Raw genomic sequence first — 20,980 nt, forward strand, 5'->3', positions numbered from 1 at the left:
ATACATCTATCTATTGGTCGTCGGAAAGTAAGATTATGTGTGCTACCATCGCCTCAATTCGCGCTGTACATATATTTGAGCACCGGGTACATACATACAAAGATACGAACGTAGCTAAACACAGACCGAATAAAAGAGCAAGGGCAAACACGCAGGCAAAGTGACACTTGGAACAGGGCGTTATCCTAGCAATTTTAAGGAAACAACAGATAAAGCAAAGAAATGGCATAGGAAATGGGTATACACTTCAATTCGACTCAAACGGGTAAAATAACTAACACTCACAAATGGACTCGTTCATTGGTGAGAAGACGGAGATAACATAAAACAGCATAACATAGCACAACATGCACGAACAGCAAGCATTCCGTCAAGGAATGGGACAATGGAGTGGTAATTTTAGATTGATTCAAGGAATCACGTAGGTTACGCAGACAGACAGACAGGCTGGCAGACCTGCTAGAATGTGACGGGGATGAAAGAGATGATGATGGTGTATGATGCTTGAGATCCACCTTACTAGCTGTGTCCGTCTCTATCCTCTTCGAGAGGCGCGTCGGGCTGGCAGGGTTGTTGCACGTGCTTTTTTGGTGCTTGGTGGTGGGGATGATGGAGGTAGTGATGGTGGAGATGATAGGTCGCTGCCGTCGTCGTCTTCTGAATCCTGGACGTGATTGTTGTTTGCATGGTTGTTTTCATTTTCTTCGTTGTCCTCTTCTTCAGCTTCAGCTTCGTCTTCATCCTGATCCCAGTCATCCATTTCAACGTCATCTTCGTCGCTGTCGTGATCTGCATAACTGACTCTACGAGAAGTACCCCTGCTGCTGCGTCTGCGGGCAGTGGCAGTGCTGGCTTTTGCGGCGCCCTCATCTGATGACCAACCGTCTTCGTCCTTGTTCTTCCGCTTAGGTGTCCTTGATGTTGCGCCTGAGGACTTCCGGGGCCGTGTAACTTTCTCCTTAGCTTTCTTTACTTTCTTGGTTGTTCCGGCTTCACGGGTTGTCTCGGTGGACTCGGGCTTCCTCTTCTTCGCGGCATGGCCTTGTGACCCGCCCTTTGATCTCATCACGGTCCGCACGAGCCGATCTAGTAGGTCATCAACGTCTTCCGAGAGGAAGTTTTTCTCAGCTACTTCCTGGGCTTCGCGGTGGCTGCTCATCGGGGCAAAGATTGAGCTCGGGAGACCCATCTTGCCGGGGTACGTCTGCAGAATATTAGTGCCACCAGCTCCGCCGCCGAACCTGCGCTGCTGTGAGTAAATATCGGCGAATCGGCGAATGGTAGACTGAGCCAGGTCCGAAAGCGTATGCAGACGTGTGGTGATTTCATCGGACTTGGTAATACCGTCACGTGTCTGCTTGACACGTTGGGCGATATGGAAAATGAGCGAGAGGTTATGTTCATTAGCTATCGCGGAGAGATAGAAGAGAATGTAGCGGCTAAAGTCGGTCAGATCGCGAGCTTTCGTTTCCTCATCCAAATCTTTAGGGGGGTAGTCAGGATGATAAGCTAGTAGCGACAACAAGCGCGAAAAGATGGACTCCATAACTGGGTCGGTCTTCTTGCCACCATTTTGAGAAAAGAAGGTCGCGCGGGATCGCAACCATGTCAAAGTGCTGTCCTTCAGACTAGCATTTGGTTCAAACGCGAGCAGGAATGTGATGATATACCAACGGTGGCTCAAGCGCGAATTTGGTACCAGTTTCTTCTTGAGTTCATTGATAAACCCAATCCTTACAGGCGCAAGACAATCTTGGGCGACTAGAGCAAGAGCATTGAAGTCTTGAGGCGCAAGTAAATGGTCACAGATGCTATGAGATGCGCATAATTTGAGTAATGACTTAGCGGCCAGAAGACGTAATCGTGACTTTTGCCCTCCTGGTGTGTCTTTTTTCTTTGACAACTCTCCCTCACCGACCACAAGTTTGTTGAGAGTACTATAAACAGGTTCGGCATGAGCACGGAAATCGTCTTCACCGTCAGAGCCTCCCTTGGCGCGTAAACGGTTGACAATAATCTTGAGAGCCCATTCTTTAGCAGCAGTTTCATCATCCACGGTGTCTGACCACATATACTTGTCTTCTGGCTTCGGAGAACGATTTGTCAAGAGGATTTTATTGACAGCGATAGAGATTATGGCGTCACTCTCCTCATCTGCCTCCCTTGGGGCTAAGAGGTTCAGCTGAGATAGCGTAGCTAACTTGGTGAGGAATCGATCTGTTCCATATTTCCACTTAGAAACACACTTCTGGACCAGGTCCTTAGCGTACATCTCTTTGCGATCTGCAGTGGCCATGAGGATTGAGACAGCGTGCTTGGCAGCCCGAGGTGATGGGCTATATAACGCATAATTGACAAGGGCCTGGAAAAACTTGCGCTCTTTGGGCAGCTTCGCCGGCAGCTTCTTTGCAAACCCAGAGCAAGCCTTGAGGATCTCTTCGGTTCCAGTATCCTTACTAGTTTCAGCTGATGGTGCTTGCGATTCGAGGTCCTTGCACATCTCTTGAACCTGAGCCTCTAATACCTCAGGATTCCGGGATGAGATCTCCCGCAACATTTCATGTGCGGGGCTTGCCAATCCATTCTCATCTGTCCGCGAAAGGCTTATAATTGCTGGAATGTGGCTCCGGTTGAAAACAAGGGAGCTACAGCGGTAAAGAAGGGGGGTCAGAGTCTCAAGTAAAGGAGAGTTGTTAGAACTTTGCAATCGGCGTGCGAGCTCCTTGATGGCCTTGATGACCGTTCGGTAATCACTGACCGCGGCCATTGCAAAGCGAACCAACTGGTAGCTGCGCCGGTCATGTACTTTGGCAAATTTCCAAAGATCTGCGGAAGCCCTTGACGCGTCAGGAAAGAGCTTTGACAATGTATCAATCACTCGACTAATTTGAGCTGTGATCCGTTCGTCGTCTTTCTCCATCACACCACCCTGTGTTCACCTGATATCAATATGTGATTACCTATACAAGTAGCGAGGCACTTACATTATACTCTTCGCAGGCCTGGAGATAGACTGTCACAGCTGTCCTCATCTGAATTTGCCTGGCCTGCATTGCAAAGAAAACCTTCTTTGCTTTGTCGTCCAATCCACTAATTAGGGTTAAGATGCGACGGACGCGGATCTTGTCAACGTCTGTCTCATTATCGCCCTCTGACGTCTGTGAGTCTTTCAGTCTTTGAGACTGCGTCGAGCTACTCCGCGATAGTTTAGGCTTTATCGGTGGGTAGCTAAGTGGAAGAAGGATCTCAAACAAAACGCGATCGATCAGCACATGGATATCCATGTCATTTGTGTAAAAGGCATCGAAGATCTTTGACGGCCCATCCTTGAACAAAGATACTACTTGCTCGTTATCTTGCTCAATCTCACCTGCCGCAACTGCCCACATCCGGCCCAGGGTTTTCATAGCATGTTCCCGGACCTGTGGTTTTCGGTCTTTGACGCGCTCCGCCAAGATAAAAAGTATAGAATCTTGGGATGAAAAGCCGCCGCTGGCGCCCAATTTGTGAACAATGTGAGACAGACCAAATGTACCCACCGCGTCGACTGCTGCTACTCGGACCTTCTCATCTGCATCTCGAAGCATAGATGCCAGGTGTTTGATGAGCATCTGCTCCTCACTTTCGGCCAGGCCAGAGCCACCGGCCGATGTTAACAATATCCGACCAACCACAGTGGCCCATGCGGCCCTTACTGAGGCAGACTTGTCCAATCGTCGACTCAGGAAGCCCTCGTATGTGGAGCTATGCGCCTGCGAGAATGGCTTGGGCGAGAATGGCTGTACAAGCACGTTTGGCTGGGGGATGGTCTGCGAATAGTCTGACAAGGTCACCGGCGGATAGGCTGCAGGATCCATTGGTGGAGGGGATGGTGGCCCGGCAACTCCAATTCCAGCCGTGAGGTCACCGATTGTCTGCGTAGCTAGCAGGCGCAAAGACACGGACTCTGCGGACAGTTCTGCCTCCAGCTGGGGAACCACATTCTGTAACACCTCGGGACAGGCCCTCCAAAGTTCTCGAATCAGACGGTGTGCCTTGCTCAGCTCTTTAATATCCTCCCCTTCTTCGTCTGAATCATCAAGATTGGGTCGGCGATGAGAGTTCTTCGACGGACCGTTCGCTCCTGTCGCAGAGGCATCGATGATGACATTATTGAAATACTGGCTAATATGGCTAGTCATCCTCTCTGGGCAGGCTTGGCAAATTGCCTTCGCCATGTTATACGCTGGGGGGTAGTCCTTCAAAAGTAACGTTCCCTGTTTGGCGTCGACCGGAGTATCGGCCTTCTTCCCTCTCCTGCTAGGGTTCTCCAGAGCACGTGGGTCGATGCGCAGGAATTGGGCGACGATAACATCCACAACATCTGCAGCAAGTACTGGCGTCTCATCGATCACCGTTACAAGCAGGCGGGTCATGTCAAATTCAACATTCTTCGCGATGTCCTCGCCCGTGGAAGCTTTGGAAGAACCAGAGACAATGTCAAAGCAAGTAGTAAATAGCGGAATAATTAAAGCATCCGGGTGATCGAGGTCTGTCATTAAAACGATACTCTTCACTTCTGCTAGTGAGTTCAGCACATAGATATGCTGAGCATTATACGTGTTAGAGGGATCCCCCAATGCGGGGATAATGGAGGTCACGATGCAGGTAAATATATCCTGCATAGTTCAGAGCATAGTTAGTATTTAGCATGGCTCAATTGAGTATGCCGTCCTTCGCAAGAACAGTCAATACAGCGACAGCGTACCTTAAGTTGATTACCGGTGAAGGGCGCGTCGGGGGCGCAGAGGCGCAAAACATCGACAATGCAGCAGGCCGTCCAGGCTCTTACCCCCTTGTCCTTATGTGCGAGAAGCTGAGCTGTTGCTAGCTCCTGAGAGACTTTCTGGAGAGAATCCTTCTCCACCTCCTCCTGTTCCAGCTTGCGAAGCTCTTGCGCGAGCGTCTGCAGGCGCTGCAGCAGGTCTGCAATGGGGATAGCCGATCGCCCAACGCGCCATGAAAGTGGCTCATTGAATCTGAGGCGGCGAAGGCCACCGGATATCTCTTCTGATTCCACGACCTCCGCCGCAGCGGAGGGGCCTTGACGAGTGCGCGCAGGCATCGTGGAAGCAGCGCGGGGAAGCCGGTGAAGGTGTAAGCTTCAGCGCACCATGCGCTAAGTCGGGAAGGAGGAGAAAGGGGGAACAGGGAATAAGATAAAGGGAGGAGAGGAAGATGCGGGAAGACAGCACACTGTCAAATGGGGAATTCCCAAGCTAGAGCGGAAAAGGACGATGATAGGCGGAAGAGGAGGTGGTTGGACAAGCAGCAAGCAAGTCAAGTCAAACCCCCGAGGACGATGAGTTGATTGACGGGCGGCTTTTTTTGACCGCCTTCACTCAAGACGCGTCGCGTCGTCGTCTTTTCTTGCCCTATTTTTCCTTTCTCTTCTGGGTTCAAAACTCCACCAGCTCTCGTATGATCTCATGGATCTGACTAGTTTTTGAGTCTTTGCCTTATCCTCCGACGGTGGCGTACGGAATCCCTCGTCTTATCTGAGACACCAGCTGAACCACCTCGACGATTACTTGTCCGGTACCTACATAGCTCATTACCTAAACCGATCAAGTTTCACAGCTGAACTACTCGACCATTCACACTATCACATAGTGCAAAGATGATGGGTGATATTAACACTAAAAACACTTTTGCTAAATACACAGTATATTGCAATGAGAGGTGAAAAGTAAACATTAACAACATTCGTGGGGGGTACGCTCGCTATGCATACAACCAACACTTCCAAAAGTAAAATAAACATTATCGTCTGTATACCACACTATAACGCCGAGCTCATGATCAAAGTTAACTATATGCATATGAAACCTGAGTTATGCGACTCTTTTTCTCTCGTTTGCTCCCACAAGAAAGGGGAAGATTTTGTGCAAGTCTAGCAGCGGCCGATCTAGAACTTCGGCGAAAACTTGCTCATGGCACGAATCTTCGCTCCGTAAAAGAAAAAGACGACTGGAATGGGTATCATAGCAACCGTGAGGAATCCAAGGAGACTGGATGCCCAGTTTACACCCAATCTATGGTACATCTGCACGGCAAAGAGCGGGAAAGCACCACCCAAGCTACTCCGGATGAGAGTGTTGGCAGCAATAGCTGAGTTGGCAAACATCATGTACACGTCGATGATGTAGTTAAGACCTTGCATGAAGATAACCAGGATACCCATTCCGATGGGGACACCTGCAATTACCTGGGGCACCCATGAAATATTGGGATCCGAGGTCCACCCGAACCAGAAGAGACCAGCTGGCAACAGAACAGAAGCAATCATCATGGGAACCAGGCGCTCTTCTGGTACAACCCTGCCATGTTTCTCCAGTTTCCGTGCAAAGCGCGTCTTGGTCTGCCAGATGATCAAGGCAACACCGCAGAGAACTCCAATCATAATCCCAAGGAAGGGTAGCCCTGCCACGCCCCCATTCGTCCAACCTCGAACTTCCATGAAGGAGACCGGGTAGGCCTCGAAGAACAGATACAGGATACCGTAGATAAAAGCCAGGTAGATCGTCATAGCTAACAGGATCGGTTCGAGGAACAGCATTTGGACCGGGCGCAGAAGATATTTCGTAACGATTTCTGATGCCGTCGGGCGATGCTCGTCCAGGAACGAATGCAATGCCCAGTTACCAGTCTCCCGCCGCAGGCGAGCAGCACGTTTCTGAAGAATGACCGGGCCATAGGTTTCGGGGACGGTGAACAGCGCAAAGGTACCGAACGATGCAGAGGCTATCAATGTGATCCAAGCTGTCCACCGCCAGCCAAGATGCGACTCTGTAATGAAACCACCCACAATAGGGCCTAATGAGACCTGTCAGTCTTGCTACAACGTCGCAAAGCAAACAATAACGGGAGATGGAAGGAAGACTTACCGATAACGGGCCCAACAAAAGTCGCAGCTGAGAAACAAGCAATGGCCACGGCACGATCCACGGGGTCCCAGAAATCGGCCATTGCGCCCCCCACCACAGCCAGAGGAGAGCAACCAAAAACCCCCATGAGAAAACGGCACAGCATGATTGTCTGAACATTTTGTGCCACTGCGACCGGGATTTGAAAAATTGCGAAGATGGCATAGCCTGAAAACAATGGTATTCTCCGTCCGTATAATTCTGAGAGAGGAGACCACATCAAAGGCCCAACTGCGAATCCAAACACCACCAAACTAGTCGCTAGAGTCATAACTTCAGTTGAAACGTTGTACTCCTTAGCTGTCACCACAGTTGCCGTCGAGAACACACTACTGGCGAAAGTGATCCACATTGTCAAGGAGGACAGCGTCATGGTCAAAACCCATTTCCTCCATTTTGGCATGTTCTGGGGGTTCTCTGGATCATCCGGGCCGTCCCATTCTACCAAATTCGGGTCCTTCTCCGATGCCTTTTCCTCGTGTCCCTTTCTTGAATGTGGTGTTGACATCGATCTCTCCAACCTCTCCAAGTCCGTGCTCTGAATACCCCCAGCATTCTTTTCGGGGTCTTCCTCGATCGACGAGGAGGAATCTGAGTGCAAGGTGATGTCCGAGGACTGCATCGGTCCCTCGTTTTCTTTGTCTAGACGAGCTGAGCTATGTAGATCATGCTGTGTTGCGCCATCTCGATTGGTGGCGCTCATTTTGGTTGAAAGCGCGGGACAAACGTCAAGGCGCAGACTCCAATATCACTCGATACAGGTATAGCAAACAACAGGCTCTGAATAGCAGCGATTAGGTCTCCTGCAAGAGGGTAAAAAAGTCAAGGTGAATAATGTCTATAGTCTACTGCCTAGCTGACCCAGGCACATAGGAAGAGGGGGGGGGAGTCCTTCTAATATAATAAAGCATTTTTTGCTACACAGGGGTGGGCCTATAGAATAAGAAATTTGCACCCTAGTGACGATACATTAGTTAAACGGAGCGCTATGAGAGGAGGAGCCATGGCTGCTAAGCTGCCCAGCGCACGTACGTGCTCCACCACAATGGTAGCTGTCTGGTTTTTGTTGCTAAATCCGAGTCCGATACCCCGATGCCGATATCTACCTACATCAGATCCTATGTACAAGCCATGAACTAAAATGTGAATAATAGGAGGGCATATGTCTGATGTCAGCGGATTTGTCATAATGAACACATGCGGAAGAATCCACAGATCGGTGACAAGGTCGGATTTAACGAATGGGGAAAGACGTGAGGTGAGAGCCATGAACAATGACACAAGAACCACGAGGTGGAAACTGGAAAATGCTTAGCGCTTTCGCCCTCTCGCCCTTTCGGCCCTTCACTGGGCCCGACTTCCATGGCGCTTCCACGGCCACTATTGGGTCCCCGTCTCCACCCTTCCCGATGGCTTAACTTCATCCCTATCCACTTTCGGCAGATGCTCTGCTTTCGCTTCCGATTATCCGGTTCCATATCAGATACGCGATGAAGGCCGTTGCATGAAGGTCAGACCCTGGTCACTCTGGGGCACTTTGATTTGTTTTCTGGAGTCAAACCACCCACTTATCCCCGTTCGGAGTTAACACTGGACTTAGGGTTTGTTTCCTCCGGTGACCTCTTCTATTGATATACTGTGGTGCTAATACTCCGTAGTATATCTCGGCTTCATCTCGCGCTATACATTGTTCGATGGCCGATGTCCGACGTCTGACACGTGCTCGCAAATGTGATGCATCCATACCGCAGCACCAGCGAACGACATACGGGGGAAATTTCACATTTCTTTTAGTCATCTATGTTGACTTATCAGCCTATGGGAGTTTCTGATCGAGTCCTGTTGGCACTGCGCTGCTGATCTGGCTAACTCGGGAAATTATAGTTGACATGGCCTGATGGTGTGCTTCTTCACCGTTTTGAGTACTGTTAGTCCGCTTTGCATATCAATCTATTAGGTGTAGGTGTTATATGCTGCTGCCTGGGGTTTTGAACGTGACAGCCGTGAGTTGTCATTATATATAGAATATTTCTCCTGTTTCATATCTGGTGTAATCTTACAAATATATATTTGTGTATCTACATCCCATGCCACAGTTACTACTCTCGAAGCCACTTTCATGCATGGCCCTATTGATAATCGTTGGAACGGCCTAGGGCAGGAAATCCATTCACCAGAGATTGTAATTCGTATTCCATCCAGCTGATCTGTGTTGATAGAATTCTGTACAAAACTCAATATCAGAATGAAAATGAGTTTCAATATTGTCGCGGGGTATTTCCGGTTCAACGGGTAATCTATCCGCAGCCCACAAAGTTTATACTAGTTTTTGTTTACTATATCTACGATGCTTGCACCTCTAAATTCGCACAGGTTACTCCCACGGGATGATCATTAGACTACTTAGGAGGTAAGAGCAACTAATCCGGTTTCCTAACTATTGAGTGACAGTAATATACATGAGAAAATTATTCGAAGGAACCTCCTGATTATAGTTTGTGCGTATACACTACTGTGTATATACTCGGCCCAATAGGAGAACGAACCAGAAAAAAGCACGTTAAGATGGAGAGTTCATAACTCACCAACGATATCATTGTCATAGTTTAAGACGCGAGTGATGAAGAGTTCTACAATTATGCTTCTGATGTTAGATGGTCTTTGTCTGAAGGCGGCACTGACCTCCCCATGGGAAAACCGAACTTAATCAGAGATGCAGATTAGCACAGTGCATATATTCATCCCATCTTGGAGACGAGCATACTGCAGATATGTATACCGTAGTCCGGTGCTTAATGACCATGTGTGATGGCTATGGGGATTTGAATAAATTGACTGTCCACAGTACTTATATACCCTCCGCGAACGAAGAGAAAAACAGACACTATGCTACCAAGAACGAGGAAAGGGGTCTTTTTTTGGCCCAAAATAAATCAGAAACACTCGCCAGAACCCTAGTAGAATGAAGTTTATGGAGGTAATCTACCTTGGTGACTTGATTGATCGCCTGAAACATGCAGAGGACTAGTAGTAAAACTAGGGTTATTGGCACCTTTATTCTTAGTAAGTGTTTCTAATGGCAGAGGACCGTGACGCGTCATACAGGTGATATGAGGTTCTGGGTGTGCATAGACTCTATTCAAGTGCATATGTCCCATCCTTGTCCATATTCCTTGGGTCTATTGAAAGACGTAGCTAGTTAGACTCTGATTGACTACTTGGCCTGTGAAGATTGCTCAGCGATAATAGCGGTGTGATGAGGACTAAAGAAATACCCGAAGCGCCTTGGTCGGTGCCAGAAGTAGTGTGTGGTACCAGTACTCCGTGCAGGGACTACTAATCCATGTGTGACCTCCCCCCCTTTTTTTTTGAAGACCGCATTCACTAGGAAACCAGCTCCGGTTCTTTATTCATGTATAGCTGCTATGAGTTGCTAGCAGTGATAATGTTGTAGCCTATTAATAGACATAGAAGAATAGAAAATGTCGCTATAGATGTTTAAACCCGCCTCAGTGAAGTCCAAAACTAGTCACTCCCATATTCCTGGGTATCCAAACGCATCTTACATGCGTAAGCTCGCTAAAGGTCATGCCCGAACGCCGAATGGATGCTCTCATTTCAGTAGAACCAAGATATCGCTGTAAACGCCGGAAAATGCTAAACTCTGTCCAGAATTAGGGGTCAAGAACTATCATCAACAGGGTCGTTGTCCTCCATCTTATGTTTCTGCTTCAAGGCATCGATAGCCTTGGTAACCTGCTCCTTGGCAATGGTCTCCAGGTCAATTTTCGCATCAGCTGCGATGGTTTCAACGTCGCCCACTCGTTCATATAACATTCGGGATATATTCCGATTGATGTCAGTGTACTCGTCCTTCGACACAGTCTTTGAACGGTAGTATGGCTTCAAGGCTGCACCGACCAGTTTCTGTATGTCGGTTTTGACCGCTAAGGATAGGCTGGGCCGGCTCGGAGACTTGTCGTTCGCTCTAAATAGACTCGAGCGATATGCTGCCCTTGGAATCCGGCGTCGGGTGCTATCTGAGAACCCTTGCGACGGCGTATCGTCTGTAGAAGTTGGAGAAACATCGGGCGAGAAGGGTGGCGACGAGAGATGATTGGGTGTCGCGAGCTGTAATGGGGATATCGGCCTACTCCTTGGCTGAGGTGGGGGTGTTGTGGAGGATAGGCGGGGTGAGGGTTGGTTAGATGGCACGGGCGAGATTGATGGGGAAGACGGCCCAGGAGTAGCATGGTCAGTTGCTGCAACTGAAACCTGGGCAGAATTCCCAAGCGAATTGGTGTCGTTCGAAGCGTCCTCGACTTCTTTCAACAGGGACTGAAGGAAGCTTGGTTCGCTTGAGGTTTCCGCGTTGATTCGAGCGGAAGCCTGCGCACCAGCAGCCCTGGAAGACTCGCCATTCTGAGTAGCTAAAGCAGCTAAGTCTTCAGCTCTGCGGGTTCGTGGACGTTTTAGCTTCCGCTCGGGCTCTGTGGGTTCCGGCGAGGGAGACATAGTCGGTTCCTTCCTTTTCCGGGCCGCACTAGGATCATTCTCGATCTCACGAGCCCTCTCAAAAGCATTCCACGCCCTCATCTCTTCCAAAGACTCGGGCTCAGGCGTTGGCTCCCTCGGCACACGTGGCCGCGATGGTCGCGGAGCCTCAATATCGAGTAAGGCAGCCGTATCCCTGAAGCGGTTACTACCACCTTGTCGCTCTGCAACTTCAAAACGACGCTGCCAAGCTCGGAACTCTCGCTGATTGGCTTCTTCCCGTCGTTGTTGCTGTCGGGCACGCTCGGCTGCCCTATCATCATCAAACGGAAAATCCAAGTCGATGTTAAGGTGATCCCAAACGGACTGCCATACTCGAGCCCAGTGAAGGGAGTTCATCTGATTGCGGCTCTGTAGCTGCCGCTGCTGTGCCCTCGTACGGCGACCGCGCCGGTCCTGAGCCCGCGATGGCCTATCAGTACTGTCGGGGGACAGCGCTCGAGCACGTTGGGTCTGGCATCGTGAACAGTACCAAGGCCCAGACGGGACAGTATCAAGCCCCAGGCAATACGTGTGCGAGGGGGCATCGCACCCATCGCATAGAAGGAGAAACTCTTCGTTATCAGAATCTCCGCATATCAGACAAGGTGAGAACCCGGCAAGATCATCTTCCTCGATGTACTCTATCACCATCGAAGGATCGACATCCGCAACCTGAACGCGGTCCTGTACAGCATAAGAGGAGAGTACGGGGCCTGTTGAAGATAAAATCGTTCAATTAGTATCTAAAATCATCCGACTCCACAAAATTGAGGGTGGTAGGTAGCGACTGTGAAACATACCTCCGATTCGGTCACTGAGCTCCACAACGTTGAAGCTGCGGCGGCATATTGGACAGCTGTTCGCTCGTTCAACCCAGGGCTTCAGACAATTGTTATGTAAGACATGACCACAGGGGAGTAACTGGGCGATCTGACCAGAATCCTCACTGCCATCCACGCCATCTGCCTTGACGAAGGTGTCGGTCGACCTGCCGTTTACTTGAGCATCAAGTCTTGGCGCGGCCTCGGCGGAGACGGCAAGAGGATCGCTGGCGCTTTCGCCAAGGTCTCCTAAACACACAATACAAGTGTCGGACATTAACAGAGGGTTCTGTGCCAGGACTATCTGCAGGAAAGCTAAGAGAAGGCATGAAGAGCAGCTGGCAGAAAGGGATGAAAGGCAGAGGAGTGGAAGGAGAAGGGAGAGAGAGCAGGTCGAGTGATGTGGGGAGAAAGCAACCGGCCTTTTGAGGGTGGACCTAAAGTCTGGTCTAACGCAAAACAGTCTGGGCGTCAACGTGACCTACCAGGCGCCAGGCGAATCATTGTTCAGGAAAATCGGACGAGGCACTTTGGGCGCCCTGAAGGTTGCTGACTCTTGACTTCCAGAACACTATTGTAGCTGAAAAGGTGCCCTTGCATCCCTACTATGAGACATGCCCCTCTTGTCTCCCTCTTGTCTTTTCTTTTTCTTTTTCTTCTTGGTTTTTTTCTTCTTCTTTTCTCCTTACTATCAGACCGCCTGTGTAACGTAAACTTGCGCGGTAGAATTGGAAGAGACAAAACAAGAATGCGAGGAAAAATGATATTGCCAGAGCTTGTCCAAAGCATCTTGTAGTGCTGAATACAGGTAGATCGAAACGGAATGTTAATTGACCCGAAGGCACTCCGGTCTCGGTGCTTGGACAGGGAGGGCAATGCTTTTGTCGAAAGCTTATTCTTCATAGGGGCAAAGCGATATGCTACATTTGAACGCAGAATCATGGAGAAAAGACGCATAGATAGAAACACAAACCAACGAAAGATAGATGGCCTACTCCGCACGGTTATCTCGTTGGGTGCACGAGTTTACTCCACATGTATTCCAGCAGTCTTGTGCTGTCAGAAGACCTGGTCACACGTATGAAGAACTCGAGAGTGATCGTGAGCGAAACAAAAAGATCCAGCGTGATACGAATGAAAGAGCGGTAGAGGCAGCAGACATGGTAGATGTGGGATAGCTGATACGGAGTCTTATTTGTAGAAGACCTGAGATCACGGGTTATATTTGTGTCTATTGGTTAAGTACCATTCGGTCCAGATAATGGCTGGGTATTCGTAACGAGGAGCCCTTGGGAGCTTTCCAGATCTTGAATTTCGCTATTTTTTATTTCAAACGTAAGATAAAGAAAATCCCATCGTGACACTTAAACCTCCGCGATTTCCCTGAGACGACGGATGGTGGAGCGGGTGGCAGCGGCGGCGGGGGTGCTGTAGCACAATGATCGATCAGTATTCGTCCCACATCTTCACCACGCGGTACACAGTCCAGTATGAACTGCCCCGTGGCCATCGAAAATAAAAAGGATGGGGCTCGACTTACGAGACGGTGTAAGCACCACCGGCGACGGTCTTCTTGCAACCCTTGCACTCCCAGATACCAACAGCCTGGCGCTTGACGGTGTTCTTACCGCAGAAGGTGCAGACGTAGCGGGCGTGCTGGGACACTTCCATCTTCTTCACCTGCTTACGCAGGGAGGCACCGTATCTGTTAAATCACGTCGTCAATACATTGTCCAACTCGTCGAAAGCTCGATTTCGAATCCTTCATTTAAATGTGCGGAATCGGAAGGCGATCGGCTTCACATTGATTTCTAGGCGAAAGGGCGCAAGAGCATACCTGGTACCATATTTACCCGTGATACCGACCTCTGGAGGATTATGTTAGTCTCAATTTATTTTCCAGTTATCTATTAGGCGTATTTCTCTATAATAGAGCACTTACTCTTAGTGCGCTTGGTCATCTTGTCTCCGTGCAGCTGTTGAGGTCGAAGATGGATACAGTGCGGTAAGTCGAAATCGAGACTGAGGCTTTCAAGTGGAAGCGGTTGTGGGTGTCCAGGCTCGCTTAGGGTTCAAGTCTTGGCTCATCACGTGACTGCTATCTCCGCGAACTATGAACAATTCAATGGGTAAACCTCCCACCAACATCGAGGGGGAAGAATAGATTTTCAAAATACTACATCGTGGTAAAACAAAAGATAGGAATGAGACGTATGTCTGTACAACAAATCATTCGGGCCTCAAGGCATTCATGAAATCCTCTCATTTTCAATGTTTCGTGCCAATTTTCTATATTTTCTATCTTATCTAAAATTTCAAGGCCAAACTCGGCTAGTCTGGCCCGCATGACATAAGAGGGCCTCAAATGCAACCAAAGGCCTTTGCACAACAGTAGTCATTGGATCTTTGCCACATTATGTTATCAAGGCAATGCTGACACTTGTGCAATGCTATACATGTATGCCTTGTGAATTGAACGCTTGGACATACCTTGCACATTATTCTTCCATCATAGGGGTATCCTGTATTGAATACTAATTGCCGAACAATTCTTTCGCCGGTCTAGTCACCTGAACATCAAGCGGGATGGGCCCTTTCCACTTCTGGTTAGTCTAGCGGCCAAGGCGATCATCTCACGTCACCGAGCAACCATGCTTAAGCTATCTGTATCTACGCGACGTTACTACTAGTAGTAGATCCTGCGTCTTTCCTTGAAGAATATATACTTTATCTAATTGTCTGTGTAATTTGCTCAATCTCAATTGCCGGTGTATTCTCCCTACCTTTGACAATGGAGTCTAAGAGTTCGACCTGATCCTTCTAGGCCCAACTGGTTACACAGGTAGACTCTGTGCAGAGCATATTGTTAAGAACCTTCCCACAGGTTTAAAATGGGCTCTAGCAGGGCGTTCGCTCCAGAAGATTGAGAATGTTGCCAAAGAACTCAAGAATCTGAACCCCGACCGCGCCGAGCCAGGTACTATATGAATCGGTACTACTGTGAGAACAAACATTGTTAACCTACCATTAGAAATTCTGGCTGTCCAGCTCAATCGGGAGGAATTGCACTCACTCGCTCAGAAAGGCCGTGTGCTTCTCAACTGCGTTGGGCCATATCACCTATACTCTACTCCTGTAGTTGAAGCTTGCGCCAGCAACGGAACGCATTACCTTGATGTGTAAGTAATTCATTACAGTCAGGCAGTGGACGCTATAGCTAATCTGTGTAGCACTGGAGAAACGCCCTGGATCAAGAGTATCATCGAAAAATACCATGAAACTGCCAAGTCAAACGGTGCTATAGTGCGTGCCATCTCCTTATTCCTGTTCTCATATGTTGATCCCCTGGCTGTTTTAGATAATCCCCTCTGTTGGCGTCGAGAGTGCTCCTGCAGATATGTTGGCTTGGGCCCTTGTTAAGCGTATACGTGAGGAGTTTTCCTGCGATACCAAGGAAATTACGTGCGCAATTGATGAAATGAAGTATACCAGCCGCTCCTTGACCACCCTACCGAATGCATAGTGCTAACTACGTTGCAGGTCCTCCGGGGCAAGTGGTGGTACTCTCGCGACGGTCATGACTATGTTTGATACACTCTCGTTGCTCGATATACTCAAAGCAGCAGACCCGTTTGCGCTCGCCGCATCCTCGCCACCCAAATCTATTCCCAGCGAACCACTCGCGGAAAAAGTGCTGGGTGTCCGCTCAGTCCGTGACATGGGCACTCTCACCACCGCTCCAACAGCAATTGCCGACATTACTATCGTGCATCGGAGTAGTACGTTGATGCCAGAGTTCTACGGGCGTCGCTTCCATTTCAGACAATTCCTTAGGGTGAGGAACGCGCTCATTGGTGTTGCACTGCATTTTGCCTTCGTCACTGGCTTGTTACTTCTGCTCTTGCCCCCCGTTCGGTGGCTATTGAAGAAGTATATTTACGCGCCCGGTAGTGGACCCCGCATGGAGGACTCGATCAATGACCGGCTGGTATACCGTGCCGTGGCGACAGCTGATCAGGACACGCCGGATCCTAAGCGTGCACTTGGCAAGTTGAAATACGATGGAACTATGTATGTTTTCACGGGGCTCTTGCTGGCAGAGGCAGCCATGACTATTCTGGAGAATGAAGAGAAAGTGAAGAAAGTCTCTCGTTGTGGCCTTGTAACTCCAGCTACCTTGGGCCAGGAATTCATTGACCGGTTGGAGAAGGTTGGATGTCAAATTGAGACCGAAGTGTTCAAGTACTGATGACTGTCTACGACTGCGATGTTGACTTACATTCTAATGCTTTGGAGGGTTAGGCTTTTTTTTTTTTTTTTGTGTGTGTGTGTTTAACGTGCTTGCATGTATTGTTGCACTGTGCCAGTCGAATTAATGCTCCTCTAGTCAATACACACAATGAAATATTGAACATCTATACAGCATCATCGAAACATTATCTAAACCATACAATTCTGGACAGCCCTCAAATAAAACGATATTTAATGCACATAGTCAGGGCACCGTCCTCAACATAGATAACCAAACAAAGGATAGTAAAACAAGTCACACGAATAACACTACAGATATGTACAGCACACCAGCGTCTGCATATCAACATCGAAATCCATCACAACTTGAACATCCTCGGGTCTCGGAACACAACCTCCTCCAACCACCACGCAATGATCTCATTGACCTCTCCTGGTTTCTCCCATAGCGCCCAATGCGAGGTATTGATCTGCTTGAAGGTCATATGGGGTATAGTCCTGGTCATTCCCCTGCCGAGATGTGCCGGAAGAGCCGTATCGCGGAGGGCCTGAATGAAGAGCACCGGAGCAGTGATGTGTTTGTTGAGGATGGCGAGTTCCTCTCTGTAATTGATTTCCCGGGTTCGGTACCAGTTAACTAGGTGCACTTGTTAGTCGTTTTCTAACTTTAACTCAATTGACAAATACAAGGGGTAGCGTACATGGACCATGGAAGCCGTTCCTCGAGAACTCCTCCGCATAGTATTCAAGTTCCTGGAAACTCTATCAGCATAACCGATCCTATGTTTATTGGTGGAGGGGTAGAATGGCAATAACCTACTTCCTCGCTTAATAACTCTGAGGGGAGTACACGCGCCAACTTGTCGGGCAGAATGCCCAGCTCTGCATCAAACGCCATTTCGTTTTCAGGGGTCCGCCCGCCGTACATGGCGGAGAGGAATCTCTTGATATCTTCTTTGGTCTGAACGTATTTATCCAGTTCTCCGCTGATGAACTGTAGCTGATAATAGAAATGAGGCGCTATCTTTTCTACCATGTCTTTAAGGCGAAAGTATCGCCTCGTTGGCGCGGCGTATGGTACACAGACGGTGATGATGTGTGTTACTAGCTCTGGGTGCCAGAGGGCTACACGGTATGCGAGAGCGGCGCCCCTATGTACATCGAGATTTAGCAACTTTGACATCGATGTCTAAAACCGGCAATTGAGGTCCAAGGAGCAACATGAACATACCAATCATGTCCGGCGACAATAATTTTGGAAATTCCAAGCTGGAAGGCGAGTTCTTTGATATCATTGGCGCACCTCTTGTGCGAATAATGATGTGGATCTTCTGGAGCGTCCTGTTTATCCACATTGTTAGCATTGTTGTATTGTCCATATACCGGTAGATCCCCGGCAATTGGCATTCTGGCGCGTACCGTCCTCCCGTACCCTAGGCAGTCTGGCGCAATGACCCTCAGCCCCATATCCCTCAACATGGGAATCTGATACCGCCACCCCATTGACAGATCTGGAAAGCCATGAAGCTAAAAACCATGAATTAGCCTTTGGTTGTTTTCCCTTTGTCTTTTGCGTTATTTGCAAAGACAATTCGTGATTCCGGTGTCTCACGCACAAGAAAGATGGTCCCTCTATATGATACCCCTGTATCGGGCTCACTGTAGAGATAACCTGCGGGAACATATATCGTCAGCTCATATACCCCCCATCAAATCACAACGTTTACAGCATCGTATATCCAGGGGAACAAGAAATCCAGACCCTCATCTCCAGCCCAGATTCACGGCTTTGGAAAAATGATATTCACATACCATATGTCTTGCCGTTGATATCAGCGAAACGGCGCTCGACTCGGAGATCGTCGGTTACATGGATCTTATCAACGATCATGATTGCAACGCAAGGGCTGGAAGTTGTACAGCTTCACGGGTTAATGCAAGGTAAAGAAATAACGAAACCCGTGAAAAGCAGAAGGAAAATTTCTGGGTCAGGTTATCCTGCGCATACCGACTTTTTCTTTTATTTATAGAGCTGTATGGAGACCCCCGCCAGCTGTCTGTCACGTGAACCAATGCTGATGTATGGAAAAATGAGGCTACAGGCTAAGGATTGGGCACTAGTATTATTAAATGTTGAGAGGATCTTGGAAGACTAGTTTGATGGAAGGCGTTGTCAACCGGTATATAAGAATGTGATTTGTAGTGATCTTCAGAGCCAATGCCGCTAAGTTGTTGACTCCGCCGGATAATCCATAGCCTCGGTTGTGCCCGTTAAGGTACGATTCCTTAGATGCAGGAGACACCTCCCAATGATAGCTCACATACATACATACCAGTCGGTGTTAGGAGAAAAAAAAATTTTTAAGATAAATAAAAAAGTTGAGAACCAACGGAAAAAAATTGGTATCGCCTTGCATTTAGTAAATCACTGTATCCTCGTTATCCTCGACAACCTCGCCACCGTCGTCGTCAGCCCCTCGATGAACGTCTGCATGGTCATTATTGATAGATATATTATTAGTAGTAGCAGCCGTAGCATCGTGTGGAGCTGCTTCAGAGTCTCTATTGTGGTTAGTCTCAGCACCCACCGTGTCAGTCTCACGGGTTGCATCCTTGTCCTCTTTAAGTTCTGCTTCAGGTTCAGGGGCTTGGTCGCGGTCTTCTTGTTGTGCACCCTCGTCTTGTTTCTTCGGAGGCTCCTCTTCATGGGCTGGATAACGCGCCTCGAATTCTGCCACCTCTCGAGCAACTGTGGCTTCTGCTTCTTCAACCTGTTCACGTATGATCGCTTCATCTCCGGACCGAAGCTGCCATGGCTTATAGTACTGTAGAGACAGTGTTAGTTAAGTCCAGGGTTGTAGATGAGGCAGGTAGGCATACTAATACAGGCTCAGTTTTTGTCTTGAGGAAATGAGACATTGCCAGTAGATTCGAGTGTCGCGTGCGCATCTGTAAAAGATCATCCGCTTGTCAGCCCTACACCGGAAAGTAGACGATACCCCGATCCAAGAAAACCTACCGATTCCTCTTCATAGAGCCTCTGCTCCTTCTTCCGGATAGCGACCCGTTCCTCCCGTCTCTTCTTCTTCAACTCGTCGTACTCTTCATCCTGCAACTTAAGCTTATCCTGTTGTCGCCGTTCAATATCCGCACGCCGCTTCTGAGCCGCCGAATTCGAGCTCTGCGAAAGCGTCCCCAGTAAAGCACCGAATAGACGTTGTCCACGCTTGCGTTCCTCCTCACGTCCACCTCGGCCGGGCCTCCGTTCTGGTTTGCGTTCCGCTCCATCCGGGGAAGATTGTTTGCGCTCCGCAGGTGATCGGTCGCCCGTGTGCTCTTGTTGTGAGCTAAGGCGACGGCGTTTGCTCTCTGAGTCGGCTTCCGCAACGGAATTTCTTCGCTTCAAACCAACATCCGGTGATGGGGGAAGGTTGTCCTGTTCGGGCAGTACAACTGCCGAGGCCAGTGTCCTACTCATATACGCTGTCAGCAGCTGTCTCGGAGCTGTATCGAGTTGACCGCTTACCCTTCAGCCATATCTGTCTGTTCCAAAGTAGTCAAACGCGCCTCGACACAAACACGCTAATATAGGTGGGGAATAACAAATGCGTGGCACCGACTAGCGATTATGCGGTAAGCATGAAATAGACGGTGAAGACAACCTGCGTTAAAGTTGACTCCTCAGATCTGCAGAATCGATCCTCTGAAAACTACTCGGTATCGCGATATGAACGGCGGGCCTCCCGTGTCCTGTCTACGCACGGACCACATTCCTGATATGGAGCGTAAGTTCCGCATGGAAACTTCTTCCCTTTCCTTCGTCTTCTCGAACACCTTCGCTCAGGTTCATAACTCCCTCTGTCCTACAACACTTACTAGGGCATTTGCCAATCATTATAATTGAAACTTTTCTTTCGCGAAGAACGTTTTTCACTCGGAGTTTTCTCTATACCCTGTTGTTAGCCATTCCACTTGAGCGTCTGTTGCCTTTGTCTCGCTTTCTGAAGTCACCATGTCTCGCCACCACCCCGATCTCGTTATGTGCCGCAAGCAGCCGGGTATCTCCATCGGCCGACTGTGCGACAAGTGTGACGGCAAATGCCCCGTGTGCGATTCCTACGTGCGCCCCACGACTCTCGTTCGGATCTGCGATGAGTGCTCGTTCGGTAACTACCAGAACAAGTGCATCGTCTGCGGTGGCGAAGGAATCAGTGATGCTTTCTACTGCTTTGAATGTACGCGACTAGAGAAGGATCGAGACGGGTGTCCGAAGATTATAAACCTGGGAAGTTCGAGGACGGACTTATTCTACCAAAAGAAAAGTTTTCGAAATCATTGACCCCGCGCGATGGTCACTTTCACCGCTTGTCGGTCTTGTTCGGTTCGAGTCTATGGCGGAAATGACTA

At 49.0% G+C, this 20,980-nt stretch overlaps 8 protein-coding genes across 8 annotated transcripts; 2 read left to right on the forward strand and 6 right to left on the reverse strand.

Moving 5' to 3' along the window:
- Positions 1-382: 382 nt before the first annotated feature.
- On the reverse strand, positions 383-5,286 carry BDV37DRAFT_194651 (sister chromatid cohesion factor PDS5). Its single transcript, XM_032079737.1, has 3 exons — positions 4,748-5,286; positions 2,985-4,658; positions 383-2,929 (listed from the first exon to the last, which is right to left on the reverse strand). The coding sequence occupies exons 1-3, from the start codon at positions 5,102-5,104 to the stop codon at positions 536-538; spliced, it is 4,425 nt and encodes a 1,474-aa protein (XP_031938254.1). The 5' UTR covers positions 5,105-5,286; the 3' UTR covers positions 383-535.
- Positions 5,287-5,581: 295 nt separating this feature from the next.
- BDV37DRAFT_256429 (MFS transporter) lies at positions 5,582-7,898 on the reverse strand. Its single transcript, XM_032082835.1, has 2 exons — positions 6,927-7,898; positions 5,582-6,855 (listed from the first exon to the last, which is right to left on the reverse strand). The coding sequence occupies exons 1-2, from the start codon at positions 7,666-7,668 to the stop codon at positions 5,948-5,950; spliced, it is 1,650 nt and encodes a 549-aa protein (XP_031938255.1). The 5' UTR covers positions 7,669-7,898; the 3' UTR covers positions 5,582-5,947.
- Positions 7,899-10,646: 2,748 nt separating this feature from the next.
- Positions 10,647-12,599, reverse strand: BDV37DRAFT_274064 (putative PHD and RING finger domain protein; the record flags this gene model as incomplete). Its single annotated transcript, XM_032085164.1, has 2 exons — positions 10,647-12,214; positions 12,302-12,599. The coding sequence occupies 2 exons, from the start codon at positions 12,597-12,599 to the stop codon at positions 10,647-10,649; spliced, it is 1,866 nt and encodes a 621-aa protein (XP_031938256.1).
- Positions 12,600-13,482: 883 nt separating this feature from the next.
- Positions 13,483-14,334, reverse strand: BDV37DRAFT_194734 (60S ribosomal protein eL43). The gene is made up of 4 exons (XM_032079739.1): positions 14,265-14,334; positions 14,160-14,190; positions 13,863-14,027; positions 13,483-13,750 (listed from the first exon to the last, which is right to left on the reverse strand). Exons 1-4 carry the CDS (start codon positions 14,281-14,283, stop codon positions 13,687-13,689), a joined length of 279 nt encoding a protein of 92 aa, XP_031938257.1. The 5' UTR covers positions 14,284-14,334; the 3' UTR covers positions 13,483-13,686.
- A 639-nt stretch (positions 14,335-14,973) lies between these two features.
- On the forward strand, positions 14,974-16,597 carry BDV37DRAFT_296591 (uncharacterized protein; the record flags this gene model as incomplete). The annotated part of the gene is made up of 6 exons (XM_032090150.1): positions 14,974-15,001; positions 15,126-15,299; positions 15,354-15,501; positions 15,553-15,625; positions 15,681-15,805; positions 15,863-16,597. 6 exons carry the CDS (start codon positions 14,974-14,976, stop codon positions 16,569-16,571), a joined length of 1,257 nt encoding a protein of 418 aa, XP_031938258.1. The 3' UTR covers positions 16,572-16,597.
- Positions 16,598-16,932: 335 nt separating this feature from the next.
- Positions 16,933-18,464, reverse strand: BDV37DRAFT_274067 (alpha/beta fold hydrolase; the record flags this gene model as incomplete). Its single annotated transcript, XM_032085165.1, has 7 exons — positions 16,933-17,210; positions 17,275-17,326; positions 17,394-17,724; positions 17,805-17,914; positions 17,993-18,100; positions 18,217-18,245; positions 18,386-18,464. The coding sequence occupies 7 exons, from the start codon at positions 18,462-18,464 to the stop codon at positions 16,933-16,935; spliced, it is 987 nt and encodes a 328-aa protein (XP_031938259.1).
- Positions 18,465-18,990: 526 nt separating this feature from the next.
- BDV37DRAFT_286171 (pinin family protein) lies at positions 18,991-20,110 on the reverse strand (the record flags this gene model as incomplete). The annotated part of the gene is made up of 4 exons (XM_032087875.1): positions 18,991-19,398; positions 19,454-19,522; positions 19,593-20,043; positions 20,100-20,110. The coding sequence occupies 4 exons, from the start codon at positions 20,108-20,110 to the stop codon at positions 18,991-18,993; spliced, it is 939 nt and encodes a 312-aa protein (XP_031938260.1).
- Positions 20,111-20,585: 475 nt separating this feature from the next.
- Positions 20,586-20,912, forward strand: BDV37DRAFT_274068 (PHF5 family protein; the record flags this gene model as incomplete). Its single annotated transcript, XM_032085166.1, has 1 exon — positions 20,586-20,912. One exon carries the CDS (start codon positions 20,586-20,588, stop codon positions 20,910-20,912), a length of 327 nt encoding a protein of 108 aa, XP_031938261.1.
- Between the last annotated feature and the right edge of the window lie 68 nt (positions 20,913-20,980).

This window comes from Aspergillus pseudonomiae, assembly GCF_009193645.1.
Source record: "Aspergillus pseudonomiae strain CBS 119388 unplaced genomic scaffold BDV37scaffold_71, whole genome shotgun sequence".
NCBI lineage: Eukaryota > Fungi > Ascomycota > Eurotiomycetes > Eurotiales > Aspergillaceae > Aspergillus > Aspergillus pseudonomiae.